Raw genomic sequence first — 13,705 nt, 5'->3', positions numbered from 1 at the left:
AACACAATGGCCACTCAATACCTCTATGTCAAACTACAAGACCCTGAAGGAAAGAGTGAACAAAAGGGAATGCCCTGCCACAAAGGCAGGGTGGGGTGGGGGGGATGGGGTTTGGAGGTGGGAGGGCTACTTGGATCATTGGTGGTGGAGAATGCGTACTGGTGGAGGGATGGGTACTTGATCATTGTATAACTGAAACCCAAGCACGAAAGTTTGTAATTCTACAACTGTACCTCATGGTGTTTCGCTAATTAAAAAAAATACATAGAAAAAAATATTAAGCTCTAAATCAGTAAGGAAAAAAAATAGGATTCGCCACATCTCCCCTGGCCTTGTTGATGTGGACTTAGATTAATTGACTTCCATATCTTGGATATACTATCCATTTGGTGATATTGTTGAGTTCAGTTTGCTAAGGCCTTGTTGAGGATTTTTGTATCTCTGCTCATCAAAAAATATTTGGATTGGTCTGGAATTTTCTCCTAGTGATATCTTTATTTGCTTTTGGTTTTAGGTAATGTTGGTCTCATAGAAACAACAAGAATTCCTTTGGAACTTTTTTAGAAGAGCTTGACAAGTATAGGTAATAAGCCATCTTTGAAGATCTTTTAGAACTCACCAGTAGAGCCATTTGTACTTGGCATTTTTATATGGGGTTCACTTTTGATCACTCTTTCAAATTCCTTCCTTACTTTAGCCCTCCTCTGGTTTTCTCTTTTTCCTCTTTTCTGTCTTGGAAGATTGTATGGTTCGAAAGATTTACCCATTTCTTCTAGGTTCTCCAACATAGTGGACTAAAGTTTCAAAACATAGTCTTTTGTGATCCTTTGCATTTCTGTGGTATGTGTGGTAACTTATTCCATTTTTTCTGATCCTATTTATTAGGGTTTTTCTCTTTGTGAACCTAGCACAGGCTTTCTATCTTTTTCCCCCCATCAAAGTAGTAGCTCTTGGTTTTATTGGTCTTTTGTACTTTATAAAATTTGTTTTATTTCTACTATAATTTTTATTATTTTCTTCTAATTACATTGAGTTTTCTGTTTGTATTCATAGTTCTTTAATATGTGAGGCTAGATTGTTCATTTGATCTTTTTCTTATTTTCTGATATAAGCTTGTATTAGAAACTTCCCTCTAGCTGTGCTTTTTTGAGTCCCACATGTGCTAATAAATTGTGTCTTCATTTTTGTTTCCAAGAATTTTTAAGTTTGTCTTTGATTTTCTCAGTGATTTGGTAGTTATTCAACAGCACGTTCTTTGGTCTCCAAACATTTGAATTGTTTCACCTTTTTAATGGCTGATTTCTAGTAGTATTCCAGGGGGATCTGGAAAGGTATTTGATGTTATCTTAATCTTCATGATTTTATTGATATTTGTTTTGTGTCCAAGCACGTGTCTATGTTTAAGAATGGCCCATGTGTGCAAGAGAAGACTGTGGCTTTAAGGTGGGGGCATAGAGAACCCTACCAATATCTGTTAAGCCCAGTGCTTCCCCAATAGCTTGAGTGTCACCAAGAATAACCCCCAAACATCTTAGCCTTTCTTGAGAGGTTGTTTTTCTCTTCTGGAGCCCAGTAATGCTGTGCCAAAAATCTCTTAAACTTTCTTCTTTTTGATTTTTATTTATTTATTTGCATTTTATTTTGTTTGGTGATGTTGGAAAGCAAGCCCAGACCTCATACATCAGGCATATATTTTACCACTGAGCCATATCCCCAGCCTCAAACGGTGTCTGTCTTTCTTTCTTTCTTTCTTTCTTTCTTTCTTTCTTTCTTTCTTCTTTCTTTCTTTCTTTCTTTCTTTCTTTCTTTCTTTCTTTCTTTCTTTCTTCTTTCTTTCTTGCCAAACTCAGCAACACTTAGGGGTTACTCCAGGTTCTGTACTTAGAAATTACTCTTGACAGTGCTCAGAGGACCATATGGGATGCTGGAGAGCAAACCCAATTCACCTGCATGCAAGACAAGCTCTCTACCCACTGTACTCTCTCTAGCCCCAGATTTTCTTCCTTTTTAAAATTCTTTTTTCTTCTTCTTTATCTCATGTTTTCTTCTAGCTTATCCTCAAACTCACTGATCCCGTCCTTAGCTACTCTGTCATTCTGCTCGAGCCCCTCTGTCTTTACTTTAACTACTGTATTCTTTAACTCAGTGGCTTCTGTTTGCAATTTTTCTCATCCTTTCTCTGCACTTGTTAAAGTTCTCTTCATTGAATTCCCCCCTCTCCCCTCATTTCTCTATAATTCAGATTATTGCTTTGAAATCTTCAGGAATCTTAGAGAGCACTGAGCTTGGAATTTTTCAAAGCTTTTGCCTTCACCCATCTCTGTAGAATTCCTTCTTTTCTTCATTCTTCCTGATGTTGAGAGGCATGTAGAGATTTTGCCCCAGTTGAAGATTGGTATTCCATTGTGAAGTTTTTTTCTTGGGAAAGGGAGTCCTCTCTCTCTAGTCTGCGTGGGATCTCTTTTTCTTGCCCTTTTCTTGAGCACTCACCCTGGTCCACATTAATGTGAATTCAAGTGTGGGTGATTTGGTGACTGAGAACTGCTTCCCCAGGCCAGCAGACCCCAATGGATGAACAAAGAAAAGGGGCCACAGGCTAGTTTATTCAGTGGCTGTTTATTCAAAGTTATACTCAGCATTAGTTATAGAGAAATCATGAAGGGTGGTGGTAGCAATTACACATAGGTGTGGTTGAACATTATCATAACAATGAACAGATGTAAAGTCCTTCCTTTGGGAAGTTCTTCTAGGAGATTAATTCAAGGCTAGAATCTCATCTGGGTGCTCAGCATGCTAGATTCCTGCTAGAAAGACACCCAAGGGTGGCATTTCATCTAAGGGTGTATTGCTTTCTCCTTTCCTAAGCTAGTATCCTTCTAAGCAGTCAACTGTATAGCCCAGAGAACAGTCCTCAGGCCAGGTTGCCTTTCCTAATTCAGTTACTTCTTTTTGGATCATGACAGAATTTGTTCCATGACTGTGCTCTTAACTTATTATACTTCTTAACGGCACTTAGCCTGTCCCTTTTTGATGCCAGGGTAGCTTGCGGCTTGCCTTGAGTCCATCCAGGTTCCTCTCCAGATCCCTGCTTTTGGGGGTGTTAGTAAGTTAGGGCAACTGAAGCACAAGTCAAGTAAACATGACAGATGCCCAGAAGTAAATATTATTCAGAGTTAATTAACTCCTACGTTACAAAACCATAGCATTAACTGTCTTCCTATGTCTATACAAAAAAGGATATTGCTTTAATAAGCTATGCAAAAGACATAAAGGAAAGAAAAATGCAAGATTTTACTTATATATACAAAATTCAGAGCTCTCCAAAGAATTTGACTTTACCAGTGACAGGGTCTGATTTGGAGATATAAGTAAAAGATAGGGGAAGAGAAACACAAAGAGAGGTTAAAGATAAAGAGAATCAGGAGTCCCTGATGGAATTGGGTGTGCCTCAGGAGCACTGTGGTGGGAGCCACTCAACCTAAACTCCCTGTGGGAGGAGCAAGGACAAACCAATGTTACTTCTTAAAATGCTTAGAACTATAATCCAACAGTGGCACTTCCTGTGTTGGCTAAGACCTGGTGACTATAGTTAACTCCTCAGCCTGGCCGGGATGCTTACAGCTGGGTGACCTCCAGAAATCTCTTTCCAGTGGGCTGGTCTGGATGCTGCAATGCAGCCTCCCCACTCTGAGGATTCCTCTCACCCACCCGAGAGTGCTACTTCTGCTCCTTGCCCATCAGGGTTTCAAGTGCATTTCTGTGATTAATCTGTGGGTTGGTGTGGATTTTGCAAGTTCTCCCTATTTTGCAACTTTGTCCCAGCCCCCTTTCCAGGATGATTTAGCCTAAAAAATAATTTATTGTAACACACTTTGAATATTATAAACGTGTTTTATATATATATATATATTCCAGAACCCACTTGTATAAAATATTAACAGTATGCCCTTATTTTTTTTCAGAAATGGTTGCTGATACCATTTAAGTTTTTTTTGATCTGTTTGTCCCCTTTCTCCTTTAAAACGTAACCTCAGGGGCTGGAGAGGTAGCACAGCGGGTAGGGCATTTGCCTTGCATGCGGCCGACCCAGGTTCGATTCCCAGCATCCCATATTGTCCCCTGAGCACCGCCAGGAGTAACTCCTGAGTGCAGAGCCAGGAGTAACCCCTGTGCATCACCGGGTGTGACCCAAAAAGCAAAAAATAAATAAATAAATAAATAAAAAGTAACCTCACCATGAGATTGATTCATGCTTGCATATTCTAAATATTTATTTGTCTATAATATTTGCTCTCATGAAAAATATTTTTTCAGACATAATTGAAAGGCTTCATGGTAAAAATGGGTCAGAATAAGCTATAGGCATTGATTGCAATTTTTTCATTTCACATCACTCTGTTTTAAAGAATATTTTACCTAATCTGAGGTCATAAACATTAACTACTCTGTTTTCTAAGAGTTTTATACTTTACCTTTTTTATTTAGCTCCACTATCCGTTTTTGAGTTCTCTATTTGGTGTGAGGTAGAGCTTCTGACAATATTTTTTGCATATTGATTAGATATCTAGTTGTCCTGGCAGCATTTATTAAAAGAACATTCTTTTCACATTGAATTACCTTAGCGCTTTTGACAAAACTCAGCTAAACATACTTGTGATAGCTACTTTCTGGGTTTTAGCTAATTCAGAATGCCTGAAGTATTTCTGTTCCTCTCAAATATGATATAATCCCCAGCAGACTTTAAATATTCCTTAACAGCCTTAGTTCCCATCACTGACAAGCAGTGTACAATGTTGGATTTATTATATTTATGTGTTAAAACATACCAAAAGTATTTTTCATTTGTATTTATACGCTATGAAATGACAAAATAAATTCTATGAACTCATTACTCAGCATATAATAGAAACAGGAATTTTTCTACAGCTACTACACAGCTCCCCTATCCAACCTGGTTCCCATTACCTGAATTTGATCCCAAGAAAGGACAGCCTCAAGAGATCAAGAGTCCTTAGTGACAGCCAATATTTAAGACTTTCTTTTCCTTTCTTTCTTTTGACATGAAAATCTTAGCTTAGAACTGAGGATATTCATAAGGCTTTGACTTCTTCAAACATTTTCCTCTCCTGGATCACCCAGTAAGCATCTCTGTATAGGTATTCATCTATATCTCATCCCCATGCTAGGTGCTGCAGAGAGAAAACAGACTACAATATTTGCAGATGACTGAGAGGTCTGGCTGGTTGGTTGTTTTATAACACCCTAATAACTTTAGAGATACTGATACCTTGTCAAGTGTGTTTGTGCTTCTGCCACTGACACTGCAATGTCTTAGAATAATCAAACTATGTCTCAGTGCCTTCACCGTTTTGTTTTTGCTTTCTTGGGGAAAAATGTGTTCTGTTATTTCGTTACTCTGTTGGCATGCCAAAAACCTTCATTCGCCACATCAACCAGGGTCTTTAGGCTTGGGAGAAGCTTGCTTGCTTGGTAAGAGTATTTCAGGATGTTACTGCTTTTGAGGGTGCATTCTGAGGTCACCAGGAGAACTGTGCTCCCACTTGAGGACATGTTCTGTGGAACTTCATGCGCACTCACACCCTTCCACCCTCTGTGAACTGGTAGGAGCCCAGGAGGTATGGGCTGGGCAGAAACTGAGGCTTGTGCTGCGCGGTGTTGTACCGCACAGGTCTCCTGGGTGAGTATGGTGGGTGTGACTCAGATTAGCAGTCATGTTTTCCAGTCTTGGCAAGAAAATAAAATGGTAAGGGAACTGTTAGGGGACAGGAGATTTATTCCAACATGATGCCATCTGAAAATCAAGTGACCCTTTATTCATCAACGCCTGGGGCACATGTACTTCCCTAGTGTGAAGCATTGACGTGTTTTCTGCGTAGAGAGTAGAGTCCTCCCCTCCCTTCAGACAAGGCTCTCCAACTGAAATTGGAAGCAGATTCTCACAGCTGTGACCTAAGCTTTTTCCCTAGGAAGTCAGCCTTCCCTTTAAAATGCATTCTTCCCTGGATCACAGACACAAATTTATATGGAACCCGGACTCATCAGCTCTCTTCTATCTTTAGTGCTGCAACAGAGTTATGTTCTAATCCTGTCAGTTTTGTGGAAGCAATGGAGTTGTTGGGAAGTTTGCCTCTTTGCCGAGGTTGACTCTGTTCAAGTTGCTGGCTTGGTGATTTTGGACAAGATTTTATACCATTCCAAGGCTCTAACTCCTTATCTATACAATTGGGATAATACCGACCGACCTCCTAAAATGTGTTCGAGGTTATTGGATTACATGGTCTTTTTGTATGATAGATTGACACTTGGCAGATCAAACCACGCTGTTACTAGCATCATTTGCTAAGAAAAGTTTCTGGACATTTTTTTTTCCTGCTGAATTGACCTCTTCTTTGATAAAACCAGTTTTTCAGCTGCGGATACTACTGATGTCATTTATATGTATTACCTATTCTAGAAATTCGTGGGTGACCAGATTTTGCTTAACATCAAACCAAAGCTTTATCCAGTTCTGAATCTGAAAATTGAATGTTTAATTTTGTAAAGCCATTGTATTATAATGCAAAGGTTTTATGATCCGTAGACATCCTTATTTAGAATGAAGACATAATATTTTAAAATTAAGGAGGAATTAGTGCCTTTTTAAAAACTTTTCTGTAAATCGCCTTCACCAGAGGAAATATTCATTCTAGTGTAGCTACCAAAGTTTATTGTTGTTCTAAAAGACGATTCAATACTAAAGATTTTTCAGTACTTTCTTGATAAAACTTGTGAAAGAAATGGTGGAAGCTGGAGCCAAGGGCAGACAATCCATGAAGATTTTGGAGATAGAGGTATCTGACTCTACCTCTGCTTTGTTTGGGTAACTATGGTCTCCCTATCTGTTGAGGCTTGATGATATTCCCAGAGTACTTCCTGCTCTAAGACCACCATGTGGTCATGAACCTAATTTTCTCATTGCTTTTGGGACCCCTAAGTTCTCTTTTGCCTGTGTATTGCCTGTCTGCTGCAGACCCTCACCCTTCATTGTCTGAGTGTTCATTATCTGTGGCCTCTGCATCCTCTGTGTCATGACCCTTCTTCTCTTTTATGACAGACATACTTCCTTGGTCTACCTCTCTGCACAGAGAAAGAAATGTGTAAAGCCAGTCCATGCTTACAAGAATGAAAGTGAGCCCTATCTACACTGCTTTTAATAACTTCCAGCATGTTAGGTATCAGTGTTTATTGATTTTAAATTACGATGTACTAAATAAATGTTAGTGCATTTGTCACCCTATTTTTTTATTTCACCATATACTTACAATCAACAATAATGTTCTTAACGTTTTGACAAAAAAAAAATTTCAACGCTCATAGAACAGTCCTTTTCATCATTACGGTTGCTTTTGTGGTCTGGCACTATCAGGCAAAGTGAAGACTGACTATAGCTGAGTTCAAATCCAGGCCAGAATTTAGGCTGGCCAAGAGCTGCACCAGACAAACAGGGTGTCCTGATTGTTGCAGGCTTCACCCCAGATTAGCTCTGGATTTTTCACTCCTCTGCTGTGTTTACAGCAGTGCGGTGAGATGGAGACAACAAAACTGCCTCCTGCACGGAAGTTCTTGTTCTGAATGTCTGAGCTCTGTCCGTGGTCATGAGTCCTTGTGCTTGTGGGCTGACCTACTTCCCCAAGGCCCTCCTAGGGACAGGCAGGGCTGTGCTTGTCTCTGGCTTTTCATTCCCTTTTCTAATGCAGCATCTTATATGGCAGGTCATCAGTAAATTATCTTTGAATGATCCACATATGATGTAGAGAGAGTTAGAAGGTCCTTTATTTTCCCTCTTTACAAATCAAGTTCTTGTGCTTTAACATTTAAATGTGTGTGTGTGTGTGTGTGTGCGCTCACGCGTACAAAATTGCTTTATGCGATTTGCCCCAGAGAATGCTCAATAGATACTAATAAATGGTCAAAACTGGCAAAGAAACTCATTGTCTCTCTGTGCAGTACTAAGCCTGAAGAGGAACTGTACTGCTTCAGGTGTCCTTGGTTTTTGTTCTTTAGCTAACAGCTGCCTTACACAAATAAACAGAAGAAATATCAGATAATTAGTGTTTTTCCCTACCGACTCCCCTGGATTCCAGGAAATTGTTGAAAAGCAAGGGCCTTGAGAGTGTAGCGCCGAGCTGTCTCTGTGTGGTTTGACAGCAGGAATTTAAGTTTCTGCCTTCAGTTTCTGTACTATTAATGAGACACAGTTTCCAACTCCTAGCCTTTGTCTCTGTTTAGTTTTCAGATTCCTGGAAACATGCTTTCATTAGCCCACCTGTGGCCTGAGTGTTAGGATACTTGGGTCAGTTGCTTCTTAGGAGATCATTTCCCAGAGGCGAGTGGACATCAAAAGTGATCATTGCAGGGGCCAGAGCAATAGTTTATAGTAGGGCATTTGCCTTGATCATGGCCCACCTAGATTTGATTCCCGGCATCCCTTATGGCCCCCGAGCATTGCTAGGAGTAATTCCTGAGTATTGCCAGGAATTAAAAAAAAAAAGTGGTTACTACAGTACTTCAAAATGTACATATTTTTAATTCCCAGAAATATTTTGTTTTGTTTGGGAGATGAATTATGAAAAATAATCTTTCTGAATTTTTAATAAATGGGAAGAATTTTAAACACTATCCTCAAAAATTCTCTAGTGTTTTTCTAATATAAATACTCCTATATTATTTTTGTTTTATTTATTTATTTATTTAGTTTTTTTGGACCACTCCTGGTTCAGGGATTACTCCTGGTGGTTCTCAGGGGACCATATGGGATGCTTAGAATCAAACCAGGGTCCCCTGAATCATTTTAAATATTAAAATGATTTAAATAGTTACTCTCTGTAGTAATGTCCAGTGAAACATTACCATTTGTACTGTGTTGTCAAATACAGACATAACAAGAGCAAGGCAATAGAAAGTGTTGAGGTAGATTCTTGCTCAGCAATCCATAATTCAGCCAGACTAATGAGAAATGAGACATTCTGTCACCATTTCTGACTTTGAACCTCTGCCCAGGGAGTTTCTCATGTTAATTGTACACCGAGTAAAAGGCTATTGACTTTTCACAAACCAACTTATTCTACTTGATTTTTATCATTGCAGCTCTCATTGGAAGTCTTTCTTTTCAGTTTCAAAATCTTCTTTTAAAAAATATATATTTATATTTCACTGAACCACCATGAGATAGAGCATTACAGAGCTGTTCATGATTGGGTTTCAGTCATACAAATTCCAACACCCACCCCATCACTTCTTTTGGAGCCTGCATCTCCAGTTTCTCCTAGAAGTGGTGAGGTCAGTCCAGACCCCTTGGATTGTGGGGACAAACTGTCACCTGTAGAAGGCACTCTTAATAAATCAGTCCCACCTCTGCAAACTGGTTGTACAAGCCATGTACTAAGAAGAAATTGTCTGGTCATTTACAGACTAGATTTTTATTTTATTTTATTTTATTTTTTAGGAAATGTGGCACTGAGAAAATGGAAAATGATTTGAACAGAGTGTAAAACAAAGAACATTTATATTTTCAGATATTGAATGAATTATAGGTGGATTTAGATATGAAATAGTATTAGGGCTTTTAAAAATAATTGTAGGGCCAGATCTATAGTATGGCAGGTAGTATGCATTTGCCTTGCATGTAGCTGACCTGGGTTTGATCCTTGGCACCCCATTTGGGCCCCCAAGCCCCAGCAGGAATGATCCCTGAGTACAGAGCCAGAAGTAAGTTTTGAGTACTGCCAGGTCTGGCCTCCAAACCAAAAATAAATAGTAATTGTCATTTAGGCAACACATTTACAATTGTGTTAACATTTATAGTTTAGAGGTAAAGTTACCACACCCCACCACTACCGAAGTGCCCAGGACCCTCCACCTGTATGCTTTTGTTTGTTTAGAAAATTTTTTTATTCTGGAACTGGAGAGGCTAGAGTGATCGCACAGCAGGTAGGGACTTTGCCTTGCACACAGCCGACCTGGCTGACCGGAGTTCGATTCCTTTGCCCCTCTCGGAGAGCCCGGCAAGCTACCTAGAGTATCCCTCCTGCAAGGCAAAGCCTGGTAAGCTACCCGTGACGTATTCCATATGCCAAACACAGTAACAACAAGTTTCACAATGGAGATGTTACTGGGCCCACTCGAGCAAATCAGTGAACAGGACGCTAGTGCTAGTGCTAGTGCTGGAACTGGAGCGATAGCACGCTAAATATGGTGTTGCCTTGCACATAGCTCACCTGAGTTCAGTCTCCAGCATCCCTTTGGTGCCCTGAGCCTACCAGGAGTGATCCCTGAAGGTAGAGCCAGAACAAAGCCCTGAGCACTGCTGCATGTGGCTCCAAACAACAACAAAAAAAGACAGTTTCTTTTTCCTTAACACATGCATACTGGTGAAATTACGCAATACCTAGGATTTGTCATTAACCAGAACAAAGTTGGGAAAGGAAGAGAGAGGAAATCAGATTGGCCAGGAGGTATTTGTCACTGGAGCTAGGAGATGGTCGTTGGTGCCTAGTACGCATTGTTTCTGCCTTTCTGTGTTGAAAAATGGTTTAGGCTGGGAGTGTAGCTCAGGAGTTGAATTCCTGCTTGCACTTGTGAGGTCCGTCCATGTAGTCGTGACAGGGGTGCGAGGGGGGGAGGTAGGGCGAGGGAGGGGCTCAGGAATCATCCTGTAATACTTGGTTCAAAGATGTGGACCTGATTGTTCGGTCATCAGGCCCAGGGTGCTGTCAGTCAAGAGCTGGGAACCAAACTTCGGGGCTTATTCATGCAGGGAATTCATTCTCCCCTTCTGAGCTATTGCCCTTAACCCTGGTTTCCTATTCTAAACAAAACATGCTTCGGTAAGAATGATATTCGTCCTTTGAGAGTGTGTGTGTGTGTGTGTGTTGCTTTTTGTATTGGAGCCACAACCAGCTGTGCTTAGGGCTTACTCCTGGCTCTGAGCTCACAGATCACTCTTTGTAGAGCTCAGGGGCTCATTTGTGGTGCAAGGGATAGAAACAGTAGGCTGCAGCAAGGCGGGCACCTTTTTAATATCTGTACCTGTACAGTCTTTCTCGCCCCTGATAGCCTCTTTGACGTAAAGCCTCTTCATGTTGAGAAAATAGTCTTCTCATGGCTTCAGCCCAAAACAGATGCTAATGAATAAGAAATGCCTTATCAATATCTCGAACTTAACTTTTCTCACTGGCCCTGTTGTGAAGTAGTCTTATTCCAATTAGTGTGAATGCCCTGTCACATTTTGCAGAAGGCCCTCCAAGTAGATAATCGTTCCACTCATTAAATATTTGCTCAGCAGCTCACAAAGTGCCAGCCTGGCCCAGCAGGGGGTGTGGCTGGCAGGCCCTTGGTCTCCCACTCAGTTCTAGTGCAGAGCAGACCATAAACAAGGACATGGTGCATCCATGGTTGTAAAGCCATCCTGGCTGCCAGAAATTCTGAATCTCAGGGTTTAGGGGAATGATGCTTTGCACGGGGTGTGTGTTAGGTCTCTCTCCTTTCTAGGAGTTGGGGTTGTTCTGCTACATGTAACAGGTTAGTCCCATCACCTCACATTTCATGATTCTTTCCCCATCATTTCCCCATCTTTTCCCAAGGGTTGGGCGCAAGAATTAAGCTTTGCAGCTCAGAGACTGCAGCTAGATGTAAGCTCAGAGATTGGGGATGGTAGGGGCAGGATGGTGGTTGTCTCCAGAGAAATTTGAGGCAAGTACTGTCTGCTCTGAACCAAACGTGTGTATATGAACTAGAATATAATCTGGATAAGTTGTCCTGCTCATCATTTGTCTGCTGAGTCTAGTGAAGAAAGAAGGCAGTGGGTGACTGCAACCGAGATACTAGAAATAATGAGAGGCGACACCTAGGATGGCTGAACATCAATTCTGGGTTGAATCTTTCATGTCTTTCATGTCTCCTGAAACTCAGGTTTCAATGGGACCGGGATCCTCTACCCATATCCCCCTGTCTCTGGCAACCCATCAGTCATGCCCATAAGCCACCCCTGGCTGGCGCCAGATAATCTTGTCATTGGCCACCATCCAGATCACAGGTCCTTCTCTTCCGGAAGGAAGCATAACATGACGCCCGCCATAACCATGCCACCACACCCCATGCCAAGCTTCCACTTGGGGCGCCCCAGAGAGGGGTGGGTGAGACCTCTCCCCACCCCAAGGGACCCAGCCCGAGCAGCTATAAACCTTCAGAACTCAACTGCTGCTATGCTCACGACTGCTCTCCACATGCTCAGATTGAGCCTCACCCACGAGTGAACCTTTTCCTGGACCATTAGTAACATTTTCATAGGACATGCCCTACCCATACTCAAAAAGTACCACACCACACTTGATGGGGTTCAAAGTAGGAGACAACCAATCCTAGAGGGAAAATTTTTTTACAGATATACATACACACACACACACACAATGCTCAACCTTTAACAACATGTTAGTGGTCTCTTACAGAAGGGCTTAATGGCCCCTGGGTGAAACAAAACAATCTTCACACTCTTTCCTTTGTGGATACTTTTTAGTAGCATTTTCAGCAGTTTTTCATAACGAACAATACAAAATATATTATTTCAGTTCTGCTTTGGGACAGGAATTGAAGTTCAGGATGGAAACATCCAAAATATGGTGGTGAGAAGGTATAATGGTGGTGGGATTTGTGTCTGAATCACTGTCACTGTCCTCCCATTGTTCATCGATTTGCTCGAGTGGGCCCAGTAACATTGTGAGACTTGTTACTGTGTTTGGCATATTGAATACGTCACGGGGAGCTTGCCAGACTTTGCCGTGTGGGCGAGATACTCTCAGTAGCTTGCCAGGCTCTTCGAGAGAGACGGAGGAATCGAACTTGGGTGGGCCATGTTGGCTGTGTGCAAGGCAAACACCCTACCCGCTGTGTGTCTGAATATTAAATGTAATCAAATATTGTGAACTACTTTATAAAATAAAAAAATTTAAAAAAGAATATTTTGTGTCTCACAACTAGTTCATACACACTGGTTCGGACCTAGCCTCATAGTAGAGAAACCATTGGCTCAAGAGAAGCGATGCTTCTGTGCACAGATCCTTTTGAATCAGTGAGGGAACTTGGGAGTCGAACCGGACTGCTTCCCTTTGAGACCACGGTTCTGTCCAGTCTTTGCGGTTACCAGCTTGATCTATCAGAAGTTGATTTATCAGTATGCTCTCTTCTCTGTGTTGCAGGTTTTGCTGATCTTTGCCAAGGAAGATAGTCAGAGTGATGGATTCTGGTGGGCCTGTGACAGAGCTGGTTATAGATGCAATATTGCTCGGACGCCAGAGTCAGCCCTGGAGTGCTTCCTCGATAAACACCATGAAATTATTGTCATCGATCACAGACAAACACGTAACTTCGATGCGGAAGCAGTGTGCAGGTACGTCCATTGGATGAGCTGCGTAAATGTCCTTTTCTCTCATGGGCGCCTTCAGTTCCATGCCTAGAGCCTGTGAACTCTGCACTCCTCGCTCTCCACCGCAGAGACAGACTTCTGTGGTACAAGCTCTCGCTTCTCCCGGAGCTGCATCTCACCTTTTCTATTTTCCCGTATTTGCATTCAGTTGAATCTAGAGGTGTGAGCTGGGCTCCACTGAAAGCTTTAGGGTGTCCCCCACCCCACTCCCTCGAGCATTACTCA

General features: G+C 41.5%; 1 protein-coding gene across 4 annotated transcripts in view; it reads left to right on the top strand.

Moving 5' to 3' along the window:
• Nucleotides 1-13,705, top strand: part of PDE8B (phosphodiesterase 8B) — a 271,503-nt gene that overhangs the window by 156,973 nt on the left and 100,825 nt on the right. For all 4 annotated transcript variants that reach the window (XM_056112509.1, XM_056112510.1, XM_056112508.1 and 1 more), the window contains exon 3: nt 13,254-13,444. In XM_056112509.1, coding sequence (XP_055968484.1) covers nt 13,254-13,444 — 191 coding nt within the window. The remainder of the gene's footprint in view (nt 1-13,253; nt 13,445-13,705) is intronic.

Source organism: Sorex fumeus, unplaced genomic scaffold (assembly GCF_029834395.1).
Source record: "Sorex fumeus unplaced genomic scaffold, SorFum_2.1 ptg000018l, whole genome shotgun sequence".
In the NCBI taxonomy this organism is placed as follows: domain Eukaryota; kingdom Metazoa; phylum Chordata; class Mammalia; order Eulipotyphla; family Soricidae; genus Sorex; species Sorex fumeus.
The sequence above is the reverse complement of the archived record's forward strand: the minus strand, read 5'-3'. Positions and strand labels throughout refer to the sequence as shown.